General features: G+C 53.3%; 1 protein-coding gene across 1 annotated transcript in view; it reads right to left on the bottom strand.

Annotated features, from left to right (window-relative positions):
- The window catches only part of LOC122394378 (mucin-5AC-like), a 51,424-nt gene that overhangs the window by 2,221 nt on the left and 26,399 nt on the right, over positions 1-22,804 (bottom strand). Inside the window, exons 2-6 of the mRNA XM_043391230.1 lie at positions 17,684-20,600; positions 16,282-16,561; positions 13,818-13,885; positions 9,203-9,393; positions 5,183-5,307 (exon numbers count right to left, since the gene is read on the bottom strand). Coding sequence (XP_043247165.1) covers positions 5,183-5,307; positions 9,203-9,393; positions 13,818-13,885; positions 16,282-16,561; positions 17,684-20,600 — 3,581 coding nt within the window. The remainder of the gene's footprint in view (positions 1-5,182; positions 5,308-9,202; positions 9,394-13,817; positions 13,886-16,281; positions 16,562-17,683; positions 20,601-22,804) is intronic.

The raw sequence follows: 22,804 nt of genomic DNA, 5'->3' as shown, positions 1-22,804 counted from the left end.
GTGAGGCACTGTTGTAGGAAGTTCGTGCGTCCCACGCGCTAGATAATGAATATACATGCAGGTAGAAAATAAATGTATGGAATAAATCCGTGCTCGGTGGCACGACTCACAAACTATTACCGTTAATTCGTTTGAAGATTGGAACATTCATTACCTTCTAACTGCTTCTACTTAATCTCCGGCAGTCTGTGGTAGCTAGACGCTTTCAACTCCCCCGGGATGGCTCTCAACTCCTTCGACAAACACCAAGTTCGTGCACTGACTTGCCGACAAAGTTCCGGGCCAAGTTATTGCTCCTTTATTGAGACTGCTTTACCTGTGCGCCACGAAATCTGCTATCCTACAGCATGTTCCGCTTTCAGAAAGGTAGAGAGGAGTCGACATAGCTCTCTGAGCGAGCAATCGTTGTCACGATGAGCGCATGGTTTCCGTCGGCATTGGAATGGATTCCGACTACATCCTGGTGTCAGCTGGAAGCGGCTCTGTTGGAGAGAGCGGCAGCGGCATTGGCGGCGAACGGCGGACAGAATTGGACGTATCGAGCTATCGGAGCTCGGCCCGCCGGCCGTCGGTCGCTCGGTCTGAATAGGACCGCTCGGCTGGTCGCGGCTGAATGGACCGCACACCGACTGCCGGAGCGCTGACCAGGCGGCGGACGGCTCTGCCGGCCGGCGGTGGCAGGGCGGTGACAGAGCGGTGACGAGGTGAATGGCAGACGGAATCGGTCACCGCCGCCACGGCCGACCGCCCGCCGTGATGACTGCATTCGGAGGCGCGCTTACGTTTACCGTAACTGATATAAATAAAAAGTCAAGGTCGATTTGATGAGCAATGACGGTGCATAATGCACGTATACCCTCATCTATATCCATTCTCAGGGTAAATGTGCAGATGCATATCAGTGAAAGGTCGCCGTTCCCACCTCCCCGGACTCTCCCAGTCTCCGTCCCGACTCCGGTTCGCAACCCGCAAGTTGCCGGTTTTACCGGGCCGATAGTGCGCTCTGACTCGACTGAACCTGATGAACCACACGAGCGGACGGCAATCTCATCTGATGACTAATTTTTAACTCTAAAAATCCCTCGACGCTGCATTAATGGCGGCCTTGAGCGAGCCAACTTTCAGACAAAGGATCGGCTGTAATCCGCCCACAGACCGCCCAAGCTGTGTAGCCGGTTATCTTCTAAGCGGCTCTCAGGCGGCTTCTCCAAAATTGGTTCGACTGATTTTGGCTGTGTAAGCTCGAGTCTGGTGTAGTGTAGGTTGGCTTATGCATAGTACTGAACATGGGAAACCATTTCGGACAGGTTATTTATTGCTCAGAGTCAGGGTGGATACTGGATGGTGGATACAATCACTGTCAGTGTTCGGGCTCACCGCCAATGACCGTTGCAGTCCCGGGGCTCTGAAATCCAAATCTGTGTTCTCAGAGCACGGCCAGGAGCAATGCCATCGTGTTGGACGGCTCAAAGACCGGTTTGAGCGCGCAGGCTAGCGCTGAGAATTCTCTCGGAGAGACTGAGTCAGCCCGGACGCGGAGCTCTGCCGCGGGCCGACCAGAACTGTGTTGGCCGTTCCCTGGCCGGTGCCCGTTTGTCACGGCAGAGCGGCCACACCGCAGTGGCCACTTCCGAGTCGACTAGCCGCCAGCAGTCGTGATAGATGGCTGAGTGAAAGGCTTTTGGACCGGAGCGGACATACCCAACAGACAGACACGGCTGGACTAAAAGGTGACGCACCAAGCTGCAGTAAAACATGCAGAGCATTATCAGATGGGGATAACTGTGAGATCTGGGCAATGACCTGCCGTTCAGACAAAGCGAAATGTCTTGCGGCTATCGAGGAAGTCCCAATGTGTCGCTTGGGCGGAAGTCTCTGGTCCGTGCCCGCCGAATGGCCCTTACCACCCTGAACTGGCCGTGACGCGAGCCGTGATGTCGCCTCACCTAATGTGAACAGATGGACTGTATCGGTGGCGAGCTCGACGGTCACTAGTATGTAGTCGTCACTTGTGACTGAGAGCATAACTTCAGAGCGAGGGGTGAGCTCTGACAGCGCCTTTCTGGTGTCGGTGGCCGGAACAGCACCCTACCTGCAGGCCCGTGACTAATCGTCTTATGACGGCGCCACTCCCAGTGACCATGAGAGTTACATCGGTGCTGGCTAGTGGTCAGTGGTCACGGCACCGCAAACACATGAGTGACCACGGTCAGAAAACAGCGGTTTATGCGACAATACCCGCTTTCAATAGAATTTGTAAAAGAAAGTGCAAGTATAAAAATATTAGGAGCATCACATCACTTTCGCCTGTAACACAGGCAGTGGACATATGGTCCATTGTCATTGACCATATGCATTATGCAATGTGCATTCCAAGACCGGGCAATGCGCACTGTCGTCTTCCAGGCCCATTACCAGAGGCCAGAGGGAAAACTTTTACCCTCATGGGAATATTTATGACCCAATCGCGCCTTTGGTACAGTTATGTAAGGTGACCGTATCACGGTTTACCTCGTTAAAAGTCTCGTCGGCCCATGGAGCCGGTGTGGGCAGAATGTCACCGTCTCCAGGCATCGCACGGCGACCACGTCACCCGCTGAGAGGCCAATCACGCCGGACATTAATCTCTGGCCGGGACACGGCGACAAAGCCTCTCTCAGGACCCGGACTGCGATCCTATCGCCCGGAACCTGTAACGCCGGCGCCGGCTTCTCCAAGTCTAGGGAGTAGGGAGTGACCACACCCAGCCCCCGTGCCAGGCGCCGGTGCCACGGACCATGGAACGTAGCTCGAACCAAGTTCCTCGGAATTCGGATGTTCATAAAAAAGGAACGCATTCTTACAACTGTTTTGGTGTGAAGCATGACCAAATTGCTCATCTGCTGTTTGGTGTCCTTTCACTTTATTTTTATCCTGAGGCACAGCGAGACGCCCAGCAGTTTTAACTTTTGAGCTATGCGGCACAGCATACCTGCAGGCGCTGCTCACACTGCCATCTAGCGACAGGAAGTTGCGACGGCGCGCAACCTCTTGAAGTGTATTTACCGCCAAATAAGCAATAGATTCCTCAATGGATATGCGAGCGTTTGCAAGCTTGCAGGCTAAAGAAACCAACTTTCTTCGTCGGCTGCCAGAACGTTCAGACTTCAGTCAAAGCTTTCTATACATGAGGAGAGAGGCAGTTTTTTTGCTGACCCCGCGGGCGGAGTTGGTGTAAAATGACGCCGCTGAGTGAGCTGGTCGCCCGTTCCGCTGGACCCGCTATACCACGGGCCTGCTCCAGAAAATACCAGCAAACCTCCTCACTTTGACGGCAAATCTCAGCCAATGAGCTCCTCCGAACTTTGTGCAATGGAACAAACACAACGATCCGTCATTGGTGGCGTCTGACGGGCGACCGTTCCATTCGATTCCCGCCAGCACTCTGTGAGACAAGCCTTGCAGCGAGCAGCAGCACCGGCAGTCTTACAGCGGTGTCACGATCTCTATCTCTATGTAGACGGTGCGCACTCCGCCGGCTCTGTATCATTCTTTTTGTACAGTTCAGCACTCACTGTGTGACCGACAGTGTTCAGTTCACCCGACTTTATGGACATTCTGTCTCCCACTCGTCTCGTTTCTAGATGTTACACGAAAGAACTGAGCGAAAATGAATCCGCGTCAGCGCTGGGACCCCTGGGACGGAAAACCCGCCGGTGCTGAGACGACGCTCTGCCGCCGCTGCGTTTCTAAGAAGCTTTTTAGCTTTTTGCTCGGCTAGGAGACGAAACAGCCGGCCTCTCCTGCCAAAGCCGATATCGATTGCTGATCCATTTGGGGATAAACGGGGCAGCTTCCGTAAAACTGTGGGTGGTGTGATGGGATAGAGCTCGATGGAGAGACCAACATTGGGTGGAATAACCCTATTTTTGTCAGTAAATAAGCTAATTAAATGAAATATTTTAAAATTGTTTTATTTTCAGATGCCTACATCAAAGCTCGTTGACTGCAAAGCGCAGATCGAACATTGCTTGTGGGTCAGCCTTTTAGGCATTTCCTAGAACATAAATAGCAGTTGGCTACATCACGATCCACTATTACAATGTTTCATTTAAATCATTGCTGCCGGAAACATGGCTCAGTACAACTGCGGCGCGCCCAGGCAGTGTCTGCCATGCGATTTCAGCCCGATTAAACCGACTGCGCGCTGCGCAGCGAGCAATCCCGGCGCTAGGGTGGTTACAACACAGTCATAAAGCGCCGTTCCGCAGTTGCTGGGCTGCCGGGAATCGGTTATACCACTCGAGCCGGTCGAAGATGAACAATAAAACCGACCGTTGTCATCTCAGCGGCAGCTGCCGACCGTTTGCAAATAGAAGCGGCCAGATGCCGCGAAACTGACGAAATAGAGCGAGCCGGACTGCGGTAAGGCGACGCGTCGATATAGCGACTTGCTAGTGTTTGAATACGAAACGACAGACTCCGGTCAAAGGGTCAGTGGGAGCAATAAGGACTTGTGACTTGACTATATGAGCTACGAAGCTCCAGTGTTTCATAGTTCATAACATCCACTTATGCTCAAGGCATAAGAGAGGGAAAAGGAAAATAAAAAGGAGAAGAAATATAAAAATATAGAAAGATAGAAAGATAGAAATATAGAAAGATAGAAAGAGAGAGAGAGAGAGAGAGAGAGAGAGAGAGAGAGAGAGAGAGAGAGAGAGAGAGAGAGAGAGAGGAGAGAGCGGTGAGCGGTAAGCTTTCAGTGGTGAACGGTATGCAATCTATGGCCAGTAGATATGGATAGTGTTGGTCACAGTGGTCAGTGACGCAGTACGGTCAGTGGTCAGCAGACAGTGCTGAGATGGTCGTCAGCGATCAGAATTCAGTGGTCCGCACCTCGCACATGTCTCTCCGTGGCTACCGCCGTGAAAGCTCTAGCCGCGGTGATTATGAAAATGTCATAACGAAACATTGTGGTTAATAATGCATACAAGTTGTCCACTAAATCTCACACCCACACGACGCCTCCATTACCAAGTTCATATGCAGACGAGGAAGCATATTAGTTTATGTGTATCATTGCTAAATAGAGCCAACTAGCGCTGGCTATCCTTTTGTCCGTTCTCAGATTCGCTTACTGTTGTGACCGTCATGGTTGAATATGGTTGAATGTAATATTTAAAACATTTCTTTGAGTACTCACCAGCACGATGCCGAAGATGAGCATGAAGAGCAGCGCGGTGAGGCCGATGACGATGACGGCGATGCTCCATTCGGGGATCAGGTAGTTGTCCTCCTCCTTGGCCACAACGGGCTGCGGCCGCTGCACTGTAACACGGGCACGCCGGCACACAGTCAGCAGTCAGCACGGAACAACGACAATCGGCACAAGGGCCGCGGCCGCTGCACTGTAACACGGGCACGCCGGCACACAGTCAGCACAGAACAACGATGCCTACAGCATGACACATCGGCCACACACAATCAAGTGTACCTATATCAAATTAATACATATGTTTTTTTTAATTTTTTTTTCTGAAAACGTTAATTGTGTTTTAGGATAAGTTTGATAAAATATATTCACGTCATTCCCATTTTTTCCACTACATAGCCATGTCCCCTGTACCTAAATGCGAAATGGTGATTTTGGCATGCATCTTTCAGCATGTATATTGTGAAAAAGTTAACGCTTTACATTTTACAATTACTTACATTTTACGCTTTACATCTAATTCGCTTTATACGTAATTTTTGATTTCTAACAAAAAGAGTGACATTTTAGTTAACAGATGGCTCGTTTTTATGGTGCGAAAAGCCAAATGAAAAGCCTTTCACGTCTTGCTGAGATACTGAAGCCATTCGGACCATTCTTTGGCTCTGGCCGTCCGTGCGTGAGCGACTTGTGTTGACACTTCCGGTGTTTTTGTCCTCTCCATTTCCTGGTCACGTGCCGCTAAAACAACAGAAACATTAGCGGAGCACAGGCTCGCAAACATGGGCCAACTTTGATGTTCCAACCGCACGGCCCGCTTGTTTTTGTTTTAGGAGTGCTGTCACTCAGTTGCACGGGCGTCTCGGAGGACCCCTGCAGGATGGAACCAATCCTGACTGCAATGCCGATTAGCGGTGCCGATGGCCGATCGCTTTCACGAAGCCACCGTCCAAGGTCAGTTGAAAGGCGGTTCAGCCTGCAGGATATCTCTGAATTCAGTTCATCCTTCGTATATTTGCAAAATGCCGCTGGTGGTGCTCGACTTGACGGCTGACTGTCGGCTCGTTTTTGCGCTTGAACGGACCTTTTTAATTTCTAGTACATCCGGTGCTTGTATTTCTTTCGGGTTCCTGTTTAAGTAACTAAAAGTCGTATTAATTAAGAGGAACCCTATTCGTTGGAACTTTTCCTTTTAATCTTGTGAGTGCTTGTACAAGTAGCATAAATCCTAGTCATTTTGATTCTTTTCATCTTAGCAAGTAAAAATGCCATTTCGGCTTGTATAACGGCACGGTAAAAAGAAAATGAAGAAGGTGTAAGCCGTTACCGCAGTACATTGAGACGGCATGCCGGCACGCTGCCACTCAATGTCCAAGAGAGTGCTGCCACTGACTGCATACCACGCCTCAGAAGCAGCCTGCCCGCCGACAGTACCACAAAGAGAGCTCTCCCCCTCTCACTCCCACACGCCAGGCCTGGCGAGCCGCCGCGGCGCCGCAGCGCCCGCGGCCCAGCCCACGCAATGGGGCAATCCGCCGGCACCGGCGCCGGTGGGCAGGGCGACAGCTGCGCCGCGCCCGTCGCCGCCGCGCCACGAGACCACGCCGTGACGCGGTGAGCGTCAACGGGAAAACACTGGACACAAGACAGTGACATTCTCTTAGCCTACGGCCAGTCTGGAGCAACTGGCGCTCGCTCGTGCAAATCGCGACGGCTGCGGATGGCTGCGTTCCGCGGCGGTCAAGGGGCTGCTGATCAGGCCTTGAGTCAGACAGGTGTGCAGAAGGGCGTGCATAACATCATCCCGCGGGTAACGTCATCTCGGCGGAGGGGAGCGCATTAGGGACGCATCTCCGTGCTGTGAGTCACCGCTGGACGGAGCGAGGGAGCGCTGGAGCCCGGAACTGCTTCTCGTGCGGCAATAGATCTGTGCGAGAAGCACGCAGCAGCAGTATCAGCGCTGATACGAGCATTCTCTACTGCAGGAGGTTGACCGTTTCCTGGTCGTGACTATTGCAGCACCAGGAGACAAAGAGCTCGGTGACGGGATCGTGAATTTTATTGTGGCTTATTAGTTATTCAGTTACTAGTTAGTCGCGAACGATGGCGTGCTGAGAAAACTGCTTAAAAACAAAGCAAAAGTAATGGATTTCCACCTTGCTGGAGGTCGTTTTATTGTCACTGCAAAATGAATAGCTAATAGCATAACAGAGATTATTACAATGACAAGAAAGCTAATATAAATATAGCGTTTCTTTTATTTGAAGGTAACGGTCCCCTTCCTGGGTAACTGCTGCCATATAGGCTCTTACATCTAGAGATCTGATGACCAAATCGAAAGGTTCTGATCTGAAGCACCTCGCAATTATCAACGCAACCGAAATCGAGAGTCCACTGCTTTCACTAGAGTGTTGAAATACCTATTCATTTCCACCAAGGAAAATTCATCCACCTCGTACTTTTAATGGTATATCAGTCAGCAATGCAGAACGGCGTGTAATCAGCTTCTGAATGGCCGGTTATTATTGCGTTTGCCTACAGTCCACCCTCCGTGTCTTATCCTATATGTGACCGTCTTGTCCTCTCTTCGTATGCGATGGTGTCTGATCAAAAGACATTTATCATCAGCGATTTCGCAGCTCCCCATATTTTAACATGAAGCTGATAACCTTAGGGGCTTGTCCTAATTTACCCTGCCACTGACGTTTTCTGAAGATTTACCACGACTTTTAAAGCGAGGTGCGTACTGCTTTAACTAATAAAACATTTTCCGCACGTTCAAATACGTGGCTTCCGACATGGCAGCCCGCGCCTTTCCACGTTGCATGCTGCTTAAGCACGCTGCTCGCTATATTACAGCTTCTTTCTGAGTCACCGAGCGGACCATATCCTTACCTCCACTCACCACTAACAAACCAACAATCGCCGCGATCGATGCTGGTGCCGGTGGTGAGAGTGGCTCGGTTGGGCACACGTCACGTCCGACCGGCGGCCGCCATCGAACCCGAGACGACGGCCCCCGCCTCGGCGACACGCACTCATAAGCTGATGGCCGAAATCGATACCCGTTCCGGCACAGCTCTGCAGGAATCGATGCAAACGGGTGTCTCCCCGTGTGTCTAACTGACGGCCCGAGCTGCCCGGAGCGGTCTGTGCCGAGTGGTGAGCGACTGTTGGAGGTGCGGTGTGCAAGACGTACCGACGTGACCCTGTGATAACACCCACTGCCCATAGATTGCCGGTGAATCCGGCGGGCAGCTGATGATGACATGACCTGCGTCGTTCCTCGAAACATTATTCGCCCCTTGAAGAGGCCATCAAACCGAGCGAGCCTTGCGACAGAGCCGTCGGATTGAACGTGTTGTTTTACCGCCGCCACGCTAATGCCCTGTAAAAAGCGCGGCGAGTGTGCCGACTGCAGCCCGAGCCGGCGGCTTATGGGGCTCAGTCGGCTCTGAGCCGACCTGCATAATGCCACCAGCACGGACGGCTTGCGAACCGAACGGCGTAGTTGGCAGGTCCGGCGGCTGCGACACGGGTCCCAGGGCACACAACTGCTGACATCCAGCCAATGAGCAGTGCCTCATGAACTTTACCACTCCGTCTCCACGTGGCTGAACGAGCCAACTGATGGCTGTTTTATAACTCCCCGTCATGACCCCGTACAGCACTGTGTACTCGATGCAAAAAACGGAACACGAAGGATCGTGATTTAAGTCTTTTAACCTCAAGGAGGAAAATGTCACTGAAATGTTGGTCAAATGGCGATGACCGCACCCATGACGTAGAGAAGTGAAAAGCATTGGCACACGGGCGATTTTGGTTTTATTACCTAACTTTTATGTACATTTCGCAGATTAGGGCGCAATGACAAGCTTTGCTATTGGATAGTTGTGTGTTCCAAAAGGCTAATATAAACGTAGTGTAATAAATGACCATAATTATGTAATAAATAGTTGTTAATTGCACCAAGATATAAATTTCTATTTACCGTTACGATTTTAAACTTACCGACAAAGTCGGTGAATCCGGGGTCGATGGAGAGGCTGCCCATCTGCAGCACGGTCTGCTCTTCGCCGTCCGACATCTCCATGGTGGTGGCGCGCAGCTTCTCCTTGAACAGCACGTTCACGTCCTGCGTGCTCAGCTCGCCCACTGCGTTGTTGAGCAGGAGGTAGTAGTCGACCACGACGCTACCCTTACTGTAACAGAGAGAGCATGGCCGGTCAGCGGCGGTACGTTATCGCGGAGCCATGGAGATCATCAAAGATCTGATGGGAGATCACCAAAGACCTGATTGGAGATCACCAAAGGTTTGATGAGAGAAAACCAAAGATTTGATTGTATATCACCAAAGATCTAGTTGGAAACCACGAAAGATCTAATGGGAGATCACCAAAGACCTGATTAGAGATTACCAAAGATCTGATTGAAGATCGCCAAAGCTCTGATGAGAGATCACCAAAATCTCCCAATGCTACATGTATGCACGACATGCCTACGCTTGTTTTATGTAGCTGAGAATTGAGATCACAAAGAAATAAAGATTATAGCTACGCTATGAACTCATACATGATTATTCATTATACATGTCGTCCACGCCACCCACGAGCGATGTAGCTTTGGCTCCGGTGAGATATTTCACACTGGTCGTGGCGACACCGCCGCCGGCTGGAATTTATCACGCGACATTTGGGATCCGTGTGGCCGCACTAAAGTCGTCATGATGTCTTTGGCGATGACGTCACCCACTGAGCCGGGAGCCATCACTTATCACTTTTTAGTGGTTTTATACCCACTGCACGGCCCGCCTCGAAGGTTATGCGGCGACTTTCTGTCGTAAATCTGTTGGCAGCCCACCGCTGATGCATCGATTGTGCCTTGTGGTGAGGTTGGTGTCCGACGGCGGGTGGCTGTGGCTGCTGAGCGCCTCCGTTCTGTGTACCACTGGAGAGTGGTGGCAGTGCCGGAGACGGCCCTAAACCGAATGAAGACATCCCTAAACCAAAGGGAGACAGCCCGAGCCGGATATAGCCCTAAACCAAACGGCCAGCATGAGCCTAATAATATAATAAGCATGCTAATAAGCATGAGCCTAAGCATGGCTGCTGTCTCCGACCCAAGTACGAGCTGGAGACAGCCCTAAACCGAATGGAGACAGGCCTACACAGAGACAGCCCTAAACCACACGGAGACAGCCCGGGCCGGAGACGACCCTAAACCAAATGGAGACAGCCCTGAACAGAGACAGTCCGCCACAACTATCCGGCAGTCACAAGTCGGTTGGCGCAATCATCGACCGATGATGCCATGCTATAGAGATGGTGATGAAATGATGCTGATAAATAGGTAGCATGTTAAATCAATAGTTGCAACGGCTTTTAGTGTAATATTTGTTCTCAACTTGCATGAGCCTAAGATTTCCAATACCGAGATTTCACATGTATTGGATTTAGTGCCCGCATAGCCGGAAAGACAGAGATGAAACGCTAGGAAATGACGTACCTTCCGTTTAAGATAATCAATAAAAAGCTTTTGCCTGCGGCCCATTGTGGGTAGCATGCAGCTTGAAAGGATAGGGGTGCTCGTTGTGGAACCGAGAGCGAGTGTTAGAAAGGTCGTCGATTGTCGAAGCTAATTATCACGTTTTTTCGGAATTGCGACCTACGCAAAAAAGTGTATGTAGTTACCAATTGTTAAAATTTCACTGTGTTTTCCCCTTTTTACATTGTTCCGCCGATAAAACAACACTAATTTAACCCGAAACGATTTATCTTCGCGCAAATTCCAGTGTCCTGACCGGCTGAGCAATAAAACACCGGCGGCAATAAAGAGGTCGTAGACACGCGGTAGGATATAACGACGAGGAGTGCTCAGAGGCTGGACTGATGAGCTTCGAGAGAGAGAGAGAGAGAGAGAGAGAGAGAGAGAGAGAGAGAGAGAGAGAGAGAGAGAGAGAGAGAGAGAGAGAGAGAGAGAGAGGGAGAGAGAGAGAGAGGGAGAGAGAGAGAGAGAGAGAGAGAGAGAGAGAGAGAGAGAGAGAGAGAGAGAGAGAGAGAGAGAGAGAGAGAGAGAGAGAGAGAGAGAGAGAGAGAGAGAGAGAGTCAGGAAAAGGAGGGACGACCCGTCCGGGATTACGTGGTCTGATCAGAGGGCTCCCTGGAGTACACGGCCATTACAGCGGCGGTCAGCGATGTCGACGAGGCGCGCCGCAATGATTGAACACTAAACGCGGCCTCTGCCTGCACGGCTATTGCTCCCGGGCCATCAGCGGCCGATCACGACTCGGGGGGGGGGGGGGGGCACGAGGCGGATCACCCACTGGCAATGGGCCGTGAAGATATCGGCGGTGGCTAGATTGAGTGGGTGCGCGGCCGCAGCTGGCGTACCGGCCGGCTATGGCCGTCATTCCGGTCACGTGACCGGCGGGGAGCGAGCCTCTGAATGCGGGCCGGGCCGGCGGCGCTGCGTGAGCTGCTGACCGGGCGGCGGTCATCTGAGACGCAGTCCGGAGATGGGCCGTGTGCCGCGGCCGGCTCATTGACTCGGGCCCGCGGCCAGCGTCTCTGTTTGCTCGGCGTCCCGATCGGTCCGAGACGGGCCGCTGCGGGCCAATGCTGCGGGCTGACGCGGTGATTGGAGGCCGGGCCGCCATCGGACCGCTCCCGACTGACCCCGGCTGACCGACGGCCGACCGACGGCCGACCGACGGCCGACCGACGGGCGGACAGCCGGCGCCGCCCCACCGCCTGCGACACATCCCGACACGGAGTCTCACCACACCAGCTGAGGCGTCTGGACAGCGCCACTGGGAGCTGAGCAGCGTCGCCACCCCAGTCTCGGTCCTACCTACTAATGGCGAGCGACAGGCGGTGCGACACGCAATTAGGGGGCCGCCACTGGCCGGGGCCGGCGGCGGCGCTGGCGGCGACCCGCGCGCCGCTGCGCCGCCGGCATCGCTCCGTCCCAAGGCCGTGTCACCGAGAGAATGGGGTCGGCTGATTGGACCGACGAGACAATGGCCTTTATTGCGGCGCTGCAACACAATTGACGGCTGCTGCCGACCCCTCGCCTCCGCCCCCTCCCTGACACGAACAGAGATAGACGACCGTCGTTTCGAGAGAGGAGAGGAGAAATTTCGGCGGCGAGTTAATTGGTGCAGGATCCCTGGCAGTTTTCGAATTCGATTGCGCCAGCCTCCCTATCCAATATAACGTGATAGCAGAAGTGCATCGTATTTGGTCCAGGTAACAAGGCAATGTACTTTAGCATCCTCTTATCTGTGTTAAGTTATGAGGCTATGGGTAGTCTCTAAAGCTGCTCGTTATGGTAATGTGATGTGCTGCTCCAGCAGCGTAGTGCGTGCTTATGTCGGTGCAGTATGCTACATTGTTCCACAGAGGGCTAGTTGTTTTCGTGCGCAAACCGTGCGGAACACAAACCACCCCGAATAACAACCCCTGAAAAGCTTACCGTTTTTTAGCAGTAGTAAACCGTAACTTAAATGAGTTATCGGACCTGACGTTATGTTGTTTTGTCTTAAAGGCGAAATTATTGCGTACATACATTCTCCGGCTATGAGCTGTTGATTGATTCAAGCGGCCTAATTTTTCCCCATTATTGGATGCATTTGTGTTCACTTTACTAGCTCCGAGGAATAGTCAGCATGTCTGTGAGGAAAGTTATCTCATCAATTTCAGAATATGCGGAGCATCCAAGTCCCCACCAAATAAACTTATTAAAATGCTATTTAAAAAGGCCATTTAAGTCTCCACAGCTTACCGGCGCTACCATTAAAGCCCCATGAACAGCCCTAACTTACATAATAGCGGCATATTTTCCAATATCACACGGTGAGTGTAGAAAACTTTCAAGAAAAGATCAAGTCATAACCACCAACAGAACTAGCCCGCCTATTCATCCCTAGAAATCCCACCGCAGGCCCTTGACCATCGGTGACCGCTGCTCAGGAAATCACAGCTCCCTGGAGAGTCGGGGACGGCCCGGCGCAGCGCGGCGCGGCTCGAGGGTGGTCTGAGTCACGGACTGCTGTGTCACAGCGCTGTCCGCGGACCGGATATTGGTCCGAGCGAGCCGGGGAGCCGCCGAGCGGTCCCGCCGACAGACGAGGTCGGTCCCCAGAAGGACGTCGACCGCGGCTCGTCGGCTGAATTACACACACAGCGCAATAGTTGGCGAGAGCAAGACTCGAGCGGTCTATCCTCCATGCTATCAAGCTGTCGCTGTTAGTGGAGCTCTTCTCCCTGTATACCTACTTTGTGTCGGTGATGGAATGATTTTACGTTCATGGTCATTGGTCACACTGAAAAGTGTAAACGGTAAAATATAGCAGTGGTCAGTTTTCTCGACAGAAAACAGGTCGGCTGCGGTTATATTTATTCTTCACTGGCCACACAAAAAACCGATGATGTGAAAAAAATTAACCAACTTTACTGATATTTTCACATCAGCAGTTTTTTCTCGTGGGCAGTGAAACTTCTGGTTGGCCCTTAGCCTAAAAATAGCCGCAGCCATCGGTTTTCTGTTGGTAAAACTGGCCATAGAATGGTGACCACGTTTATGCAATCAACCATTCAGTGCGTAACCGATCGGGGGCGACACGTACCTGAACGAGTCGATGACGACCTTGTCGAACCAGACCCCCAGCGGGGACGCCTTGAATGCCTCGGTGAGCTGTGGACCGGAGAGAGGGCAGGGTCAGGGTCTCTGTCAGTCTCTGACTGTCTCCCGGTGCCAATGGCTTCGAGGTCGCCGCCGGGCCGACAGAACCACCGCTGTGACGGCGATGGTGTGACGGTGATGGGTAGAACGGTGGCTGGTTCTGAGAGAAGACCATATAATCACCATGGTATGCGTCACGGGCTAGGTGTCCGTACATGATGTCATGCATGTCCTTGTACTTACAGGCCAGCGAGCTCTGTCCTGATGACCGGTAAGATCTTATCTGCCATCTCGAAAATGACCTTTGATCGGTCCGAACTGTGACTTTTGATTGGTCTAATATGTGACTTATGACCGGCCCAAAGTCTGACACATCACCGGTACAAATTATGACCTACATATAGACCCATTCGAGGTCTGACCGACGGCCGTGGCGTTTACACACGCTAGACAGATCCTAGCCTTAGCAAAGATTGCGGGAGACTCTTACAAGCCACAGAAGAAGTCAATAGGAAATTCCTAGAGATTTTGGACTAAGGTCGACTGATCATCTGTCGCATACCCGACATGTCAGTGGAATCTCTATAGGGCGCCTCGGCATTGCTCATGGGTTGCACAATCACAAACTGCTGGCCAGACAGGCTCGGCCTCTGAAAGGTTCCACCACTGAGTGGAAGCGAGGCGCCATTTACGCCGGCTGTAATACAGCGTGATGAGCTGCCGACATTGCGGATCACAGTTTACCTGAATTGCGACTTCATGGCCGGGCGGAGCCAAATGACCTTGCCAATTGATAGTTAAAGCCTAAAGGTGATTACTCGCCCTTAATCAGGATCAAAGAGATCATCTAAGCTGATCAGGATGAGAGCCAGAATGAGATTACTGTGTTTACAGTTTGAGCATATGCGTTAGCTATTGAAATTTAACGTTTCGACTGTTTTATCGTTCGCTTTTATGCTTTTATCAAGTACGCCATTCAATTCGCTGAGCAAGTATCAAAGAGCATTTGGATACCAACTTTACCACAATGCGTTTCATCCATCAGACAGCTTTGGGCATCGAGGCGATGTTTACTTGCTGCCCGATGCAGCCGTTTCGATGGTTAAAGGTCGATACATTTCACTGGGCCGCTCCATTGGGATCGAGATACGCCACCACAAGAGCGATGCGGTCGCCAACTCCGACAGTCAATCCCTCCCTGCCTCTCCCCTCCTCTCTGGGGTTCGGGACGGCCCAGCTGCGGTCTCGAGGGCTACCGATCGGGGTCGCCTTGTCTAGACTGACTCAGGCTCTTCAACAGCCGAGCAGAAGCCGAAGGCAGCAGCACAGTCCTGAACCGCACCAAGACGCTTTTAGATTTTAATGCAGCAAAGAGCTGCTCTGGAGCTCGTTGATGGTTCATTGTTTGCCTTTGTCATAAAGAGATTAGAGCGCAATTACATCGTCTTTTGAAATGAGGACTGCTGCTATAATGTGAATGAGTTGAAACGATAATAATGAAATGGAAAGAGCTTGCGGGTGTTCCGCCTGATTCTTCTGCGTGTCAATCTAAACCGTCTGTATGCCGTACCCCATCTGACTGTCATGCTGTGACTGCGTCATAATGCCTCTTACGTAATCTGACGATCATAATTTCCTACGCCAAGTACCGAAGAACCGAGCCCACTGATCCTAATGGGTGAGGTTTTATGACACGGGCGTTCGCACCAGTTGCAGACCACCCGCTCCTCTCTCAGTCTCATAGTCGTCTGCCGTCTTCCCTGCTGTCTGACATTACGAGAAATCGTTCATGGGTAAACCTGGGCCCAATTTGGGCCCAGGTTCTGCAACGCAGCTCTGCGTGTCAGTGCTGATGCTGACGACTCAACGAGCCAGGCACCGCAACGAGCGAGCCTCGCGTTGAGCGGGTTGAGCTTCTGTCGGTCTGCGGGGAACAGGCCGGGACAGCCGGGTCGATTCGGCGACGTCCAGGGCCCGCCGCTGTCGGCGGCCAGGTCATCATTAATTTAGTCGCCGGCGATTAGGAGCGGAATCGTCCGAGTGTTATGGTGCTCAGCGGAGCGATCTCCGCGGAATGTGTGTGCTCTGTCGACTGATGACGTCCGGCCGGTGGGAGTGAGAGATGCTCTCAACGGTGGGACGCGTGTGCGGAATTATTTGCCCATGTGAGGAATCGCAAGAGGTTGTTTGAGTTTGGGGAAATTAAACAGCAATTTGTTACATGCACATACAAATATATGAATATAGAGCGCGCATTTTAGAATAAGCGCTAATATGCATGTTCACAGCAACTCCAAAAACAGTTAGTTGAGAATCGAGCGGAATAGCAAGACACCGAAGAAACCGAAATATCATTGTAATGTCTCCGGTCCCGTCCCGTCCCGTCCCGTCCCACCCCGTCGGCTCACCTCGAGTGTGACCAGCTCGGCGGCGTCCTTCCACGGCTCCGTGTTCCGCACTGCCAGCTCCGGCCTCCAGGTGAGGCCCTCCACGATGCGCACCGAGCTGGCCATGCGGCAGTTGGAGCCGCACACGCCAGGCGTGGTCGGCACGCGAGTCGTGGTCGTGGTCGTGGTGGTGGTAGTGGTGGTGGCCGCCGTCGGCAGAGGCGTGGTTGATTTGGTCGTCCTGACCTCACCCGGCACCGTCGGCTTCGGAGGAGGGCTTGGCCAGCCCGTAAACTTCGGTCTGGAATGGATATTGAATGGTGTTTTAACCCTCGCCCGCACATGCCATTTTCCCATCCTAGAACGCACATGGGGGGGGGGGTGGTTGCCACCCCCCCGCGCCATTTCGTTCCTGTTGGAGATAGAGCTTAGCGGTAAAGACCAAAAAGATTCTTTGGGAAGAGACGAATCCAATGATACCCAGTTTTACCTTCTCAGGTCAGTCATTGACCTTCCAGGTCAGGTCAAACTAAAAAATGTTGCTGTTTTGGGTACCGTTTGATATCAAGTGCGCTGCATATCATATACCGATGACGATGCCGTTTTCTGGTGCCAAGCCAGCTAGAACCTCTTTCTCACACTACCCGACCAGGTTTTTGCTGCTGAGGTCATTTCAGGTCAAGTTAGGTCAAGGTCAATTATATGTGTTTGTATGTCTGTGTGTGTCTGTGTGTATACTGATGTGTGCACCGATTGTTTATGTGTCCATATTACATCACATGAAATCATGATCTGAGAAGCTTTTACCAAAAATGCAGTCAAAAAACTTCACAAAAAGTAAATTCCGCTTGCATAAAACGTAATTATCTTAGATGACCTAGGTTGACCTTGACCTTGACCTTGACATCTGTACATCGTCGAACAACATGTTCCATGATAGGTGGGAGGTAAGACTGGTAAAAAAGGCCGAAATCAAGGTGTCAAAAGCTCACAAGGCCCATAGCCAACGCAAGATGTCGAGAATTGGCCATTTGGGTCATGACATGACCTGAAAAACAAGGTCATATCTCCGAAACCAAAAGTCACAGAAACCTGAAATTTTCAGTGGACATCAAGAAAGGATAGAGGAGCAGCTATACGAAAAATCAGCCTTCTAGCTCTAAAAATATTGAGTGCAGAGCAGAAAGACTACCTGGGGGGGGTGGCAACCCCCCCCCCCCCATGTGCGGGCGAGGGTTAATATCCAGCAACGGAAGTCGTGAACAATCCATGACCGATAACAAATCGCATTTGTTGAACTCGATAACGTAAAAATGCAGACAGGTCGTGGTAGTGCAGTGACAGCTTGAAACGAGTGACTCGAGGTATGATAAACTGATTGTGAACTTAAAATATCTAACTGCGATCAAGGAACTCAACTTACCGGTCGCCGAGCCGTGAGAACAGGCCCTTGCCGGGGTTCTCCAGATCGTATGCGGAAGGCGGCAGCGGCGTGCTGCCTCCAGCCTCGCTGCTGTCGTCAGGACGGCCGAGCGGCAGGTTCAGATCCAGTGGCTTCCTCTCCTTGTTGCTGCCGCCCGGGAAGACGATGCCGCCCTTCCTGCTCGGTGCCCTCGTGCTGGATTTCTCGGTGGTTGTGGGGTCCTGGCTGTCAGGTTTGTATCCCGGAGGTAGGAAGGCCGACACGTCCTGCTCCACTACGGTCACGGCCGGAGTTTCTGAGTCACTATCTGAAGTCGTGGTCGATGGAGGCTTGTAGCCCGGCGGCAAAAACGCCGATACATCCTCCTCGACGACGATGGGAACACTGGGCCTAGACGTGGAGGTGGCTTTTTCTCGTGGCTTGAAACCCGGCGGAAGGAAGGCGGAAACGTCCTCCTCGACGACCGGGAGACTGGATTTGGTGGTCGTTTCTGCGGGCTTGTAGCCTGGCGGGAGGAAGGCAGAAACGTCCTCTTCGATGGCGACGACTGGCAGCCCAGAACTTTCTGTCGTGGTAGTTTCCACAGGTTTGAAGCCGGGCGGCAAGAAGGCGGACACGTCCTCCTCAATGATGACCGGCTGCTTCTTCTCACTAGTGGTGCTCACCGACTCCAGCTGGAACCCGGGAGGCAGGAACGAAGACAGGTCTTCCACATCCTGAACCTCGACCTTAGGTGTGAACGTCTGCGGCGGCGGCGTCAGTTTCGGTGTGCTGGAGCTCTCGAGGTCCTCACGCACCTGCTGTTTGAAGTTCTCCGGCAGGAGGTCGGGGTTGATGTCCTCCTCGATGATGACTACACCTCCGTCGGTACGCAGCGTGGTAGTTTCGACCGACTCGGAGACGGGCTTGAAGCCGGGCGGAAGGAAGCGTGACACATCCTCCTCAACCACAGCCAACTCAGCAGCTGACTCCGTGGCAGGCGGCGCCGGCTCCGTTGTCGTCGTGGTCGTGGTGCGTGATCCCGGCCTTCTGCGCGGTGGCAGACGTACCGGCCGCTGGCGCTCACTGTCCGCCCGGAGTTCCTTGCCGTCTCGGTTGGCTCCAGGACGTTCCGTGCTGGAAGCACTGCCACGCAGACGCTCGATCAGGGACTGAACTGCCCGAGGTCGCTCCGGGGAGCCATTGGCGATGATATCCGCCAGTCCTCGGCGAGGACTGGGTGCTCTGCGGGCAGTGGTGGTCTCAATCTGCTCAGTTGTCGCTTCTGTCTCGGGTGCGTCCGTAGCGGCGGCCGTGGTCTCCTCAACCGGGGACTCTTCGTCCTTCAGCTGGCTGAGCAGCGAGGCGAGTCCGCCGCCGCCGCTGCTACTGATGGGTGGACGAGGTCGTCGGGTCGCCGTCGGAAGGCGACGTGACGTAGTTGCCTCAGTCGAGGGTGCTCTTGTTGTCTCTCGGAAGCTGGCCCGCGGCGAAGGTCTGGTAGTTGGTTCAGGCTCTTCGGTCGCCTCATCAGTAGCAGCTGCCGAGGCCTGCTCCCGTTGCTGTTCCAGAAGCTGCTGCCGCAGCCGCTCCCTGAGGGACAGGCGGCGCGGTGCCGGCGTCTCCTTTTCTGGTGTGGCCTCCTCGGCTGCGCCTCCGTCCTGGCTGCGTCCCTGTAGCCGATCCCGGAAGGAGGGCCGGCGCCGTTGGAAGGAGGGCCGTGTGGGTCGTGGCGCGAACGGTGTCGTCTCGCGGGTGATCCGGTTGGTGGGCGGCGCGGTGATGGCCGTGGTGAAGTCCGTGTCGGAGAGTGACGGCTCTGTGCTCGCTGGCAGAGGTGCGGCAGTCGCACTCACGGTACCCAGGTCTACAGAGTCCAGCGACTGAAGTTCGCTGTCGCTGGAGACGGACAAAGGCCGAGCCGTGGTCGCGGTGACATCAGGCACGAACTCGGTCGCTTCGACGTCGGCGGCCGACAACGGCTCCGTGGTCTCCGCAGGCCTGGCAGTTGCCAACTCAGTGGTGGTCTCTGGTTCACTGGTGGCGTCGAACGGTGTCTCGGAGTCGGTGAAGACGGCGTCCCCGCCCGCAGCAGTGGTGATCGAACTGCTCTCGGTCGTGTCGGCAAACTGACTGAGGGCGCTCGCCGTGCTGGCCTCGATACTGTTCTCAGTAACGCTCGGGAAGACATCACCAACTTCGTCCACATAGTCATAAAACAGGTCTCCCTCCGGATAGTCACCGTAGTCAAGCAGCCCTCCGTCTCCAGTGAGGTCCTCGGTTGTGAACGAGGTCTCGGTGGTTGGCGGTGGCTGTTCGCTGGGCGGCTGCTCGGTGGGCTCGGTCGTGCTCCTTGGCCTGCCGAAGAACACGAACGGTGTCCTGCGAGGCGGCGGCGCCGGTGACGTCTGAGGCGCCGAGAACTGGGGCGTGGGTCGGGGAGCCGGCGGGGCGCCGAACCGGCCGCGTGGCTCCGTCAGCTCCGGCTCGAACACAGTCACCTCGTTGGAGCGTAGAGTGGGGCTCTCAGTGGGCGCCGGCGTCGTAGGTGGCCGGTTCACAAACTGGAAGAGCGTGGGGCGAGGCCGCGGCCGCTGCGTTACCGGCGGCGCGCGGAACACATTCTGCTGCTGTTGCTCCTGCCTCTGCTGCTGCTGTTCCTGTGGTTGCTGTGGCGGGAAGCGCAGCACTGGCCGGAACTGGCCGAACTGCGGCTGCGCCGGCGGTCGGAACTGCTGTTGCGGCTGCTGGCGGAAGGCGGTGAACGGCCGCTGCTGCTGCTGCTGAGGGAACTGCTGCGGAGCGTTGAACGGGAACCCAGGCGGCCGAGACTGGAACGACAGGACGTTGTTGTTGAGCAGTCGCGCGCCCTGCTGCCGCTCCCGCTGCCGCTGCTGTGCTGGCGAGCCGAATGCAGTGAACGGGACGTTGTTGGATGCTGAAACACAGAAACAGCGGCTGTTAGAACAAATGACCAGCACCGGCTCCACACACCATACGACCTCGATCAAAGTTGAGCGAATTCAATTCGCAGGGTCTTAAACGATGTTTGTCTGTGTCTAATTCATGGGTTCGGCGATTGCATAAATCGGTAAACACTTATTGCGCTGATTTCCAGAGCCATGAGAGGCGCACAGTATTTATTGCGGAAAACATTCCTTTTCGTCGCTCAGCATGGTGGTCGGTCGCCTCCCCAACTCTCTCTCTCTCTCTCTCTCTCTCTCTCTCTCTCTCTCTCTCTCTCTCTCTCTCTCTCTCTCTCTCTCTCTCTCTCTCTCTCTCTCTCTCTCTCTCTCTCTCTCTCTCTCTCTCTCTCTCTCTCTCTCTCTCTCTCTCTCTCTCTCTCTCTCTCTCTCTCACTCTCACTCTCTCTCTTCTCTCTCTCTCTCCCTCTCTCTCTCTTCCTCACACTGTCTCCCCCGATAGGGCCCTTAAAACCGATAAACTATGCATTTGCAAGCTTTTATAAGTTTCAGCACAACTTTTAACAAAACATCTGTTTAAAAATGCACACGGCTCAAGAAACCATATTCGTTCTCGTCGCTGTAACATTTCGTAATTTAAAACCACTCATATATCTCGGTGGTTAGAGACTCGAAATGCGGAGGTTGATACTGTAATCAAATGTTGGACACATACATTACGATTGTTTTGAAAGAACGTCTACCCCTGTCATCTCAGAAACAAAAACACGCGACCGAGCAAAAATTATTTCTTCCGCAGTCTATCTGGTCACGTCAAGAGGCGGCCGATCGAAAGGAGTCGGCAGGAACAGACTCGGGGCCAAACAGATACCACTTGGAGCCGACCGACGGACAAAAACAGCTCACTCGGTGGGGTGCAGGGCTGGGGAGTGTGGAGCGGGGACTGAGGGAGGCCGTCAGTGGCCAGCGCTGAGCACCATCGGCGGAGACTGGAGAGCGCTCGTGAGGTTATGAGACCGAGGGTCGCCCTCCAGAACCGCTACAAGTAAAAAGATATGAGAGAGAGAGAGAGAGAGAGAGAGAGAGAGAGAGAGAGAGAGAGAGAGAGAGAGAGAGAGAGAGAGAGAGAGGGAGAGAGAGAGAGAGAGAGAGAGAGAGAGAAAGAGAGAGAGAGAGAGAGAGAGAGAGAGAGAGAGAGGGAGAGAGGTAGGAAGAGTGGGAGGTAGGTAGGTAGGAAGGAGTAGTAGGGAGAGGAGTGGAAGTAGGAAGAGAGGATTGATGAGAGGCTTCCGTTGGTTGTTGGCTTCGTGATTGGAAAGCCTCACTCCACCTAAAGCAGTCGGTGACTGGGCGCTTTTCCAACGCCAACGTCCTTAACAGCTTTACTCTAGCATCCACTGCGCGCCGATATGTGACAAAGTCGCACGTGCTCTAATAGATTCTAATGGTAATTCGATATAGCTACCTTGGGGACTTCTTTTGATAGAGCGCTCTTAAGCGTATACCTACATACATAGTCGATTACAAGCGCCACCCAATATATTTGCAAATACACGTTTGCCTTCCACTGATATCATCTGTGGTAATGCAACCATTTGCAAATTAAATTGGATGCCGTCCCACCAGTGGGGTTTCCATATGGACTCAAACGGGGCCACTTGGGAGCACATGAGCTAGTTCCCTGGACTGATGATTGCCGAAATCGATACGGGAATCGGGAGGGGGCGGGGTACCGATGGCTCAAGGCGATCAGCGCTGCCGAGCCTCTGTCCGCATAGAACCGAACAGCGGCAGGGAGTCATCGCCGCGGTGTGACAGACTCCTGCAGACAGGCATTTGGAACACTTAGCTCATTTTGTCTGTCGGCAATGAAATTATTTCAGTGGCTACGGCCACGGGGAAGGCACTAGCAGAGCCAATTCAATTTGTGGCTGTTACAAAGAAACTAATGCTATATGGATGACCCACCGCTTGCCCGTTCTGGCGTCGTGGAAAGACGCGAAGGGGACGTTCCTGTCAATTGAATCGACATTCTTAAACGTTCCGCCTCCAAACCGGACCACCGCTTCCGGTAGCCGGCAGAGACCGAGTCAGTCCTAAACAGATAGGTACAACCCGGGCTGAAGAGCGACTGATACCGCCCTTTGCAGCCGCGGAGGAGATGTATGAGGCTGGCAGACAGCCAGCCGCTCACCACCGAGACATCGCCTGCATCTGA

This window comes from Amphibalanus amphitrite, unplaced genomic scaffold (genome assembly GCF_019059575.1).
Source record: "Amphibalanus amphitrite isolate SeventyFive unplaced genomic scaffold, NRLGWU_Aamphi_draft 000588F_arrow, whole genome shotgun sequence".
Taxonomy (NCBI): Eukaryota; Metazoa; Arthropoda; class Thecostraca; order Balanomorpha; family Balanidae; genus Amphibalanus; species Amphibalanus amphitrite.
This window is presented reverse-complemented; position numbering and strand designations above follow the sequence as displayed.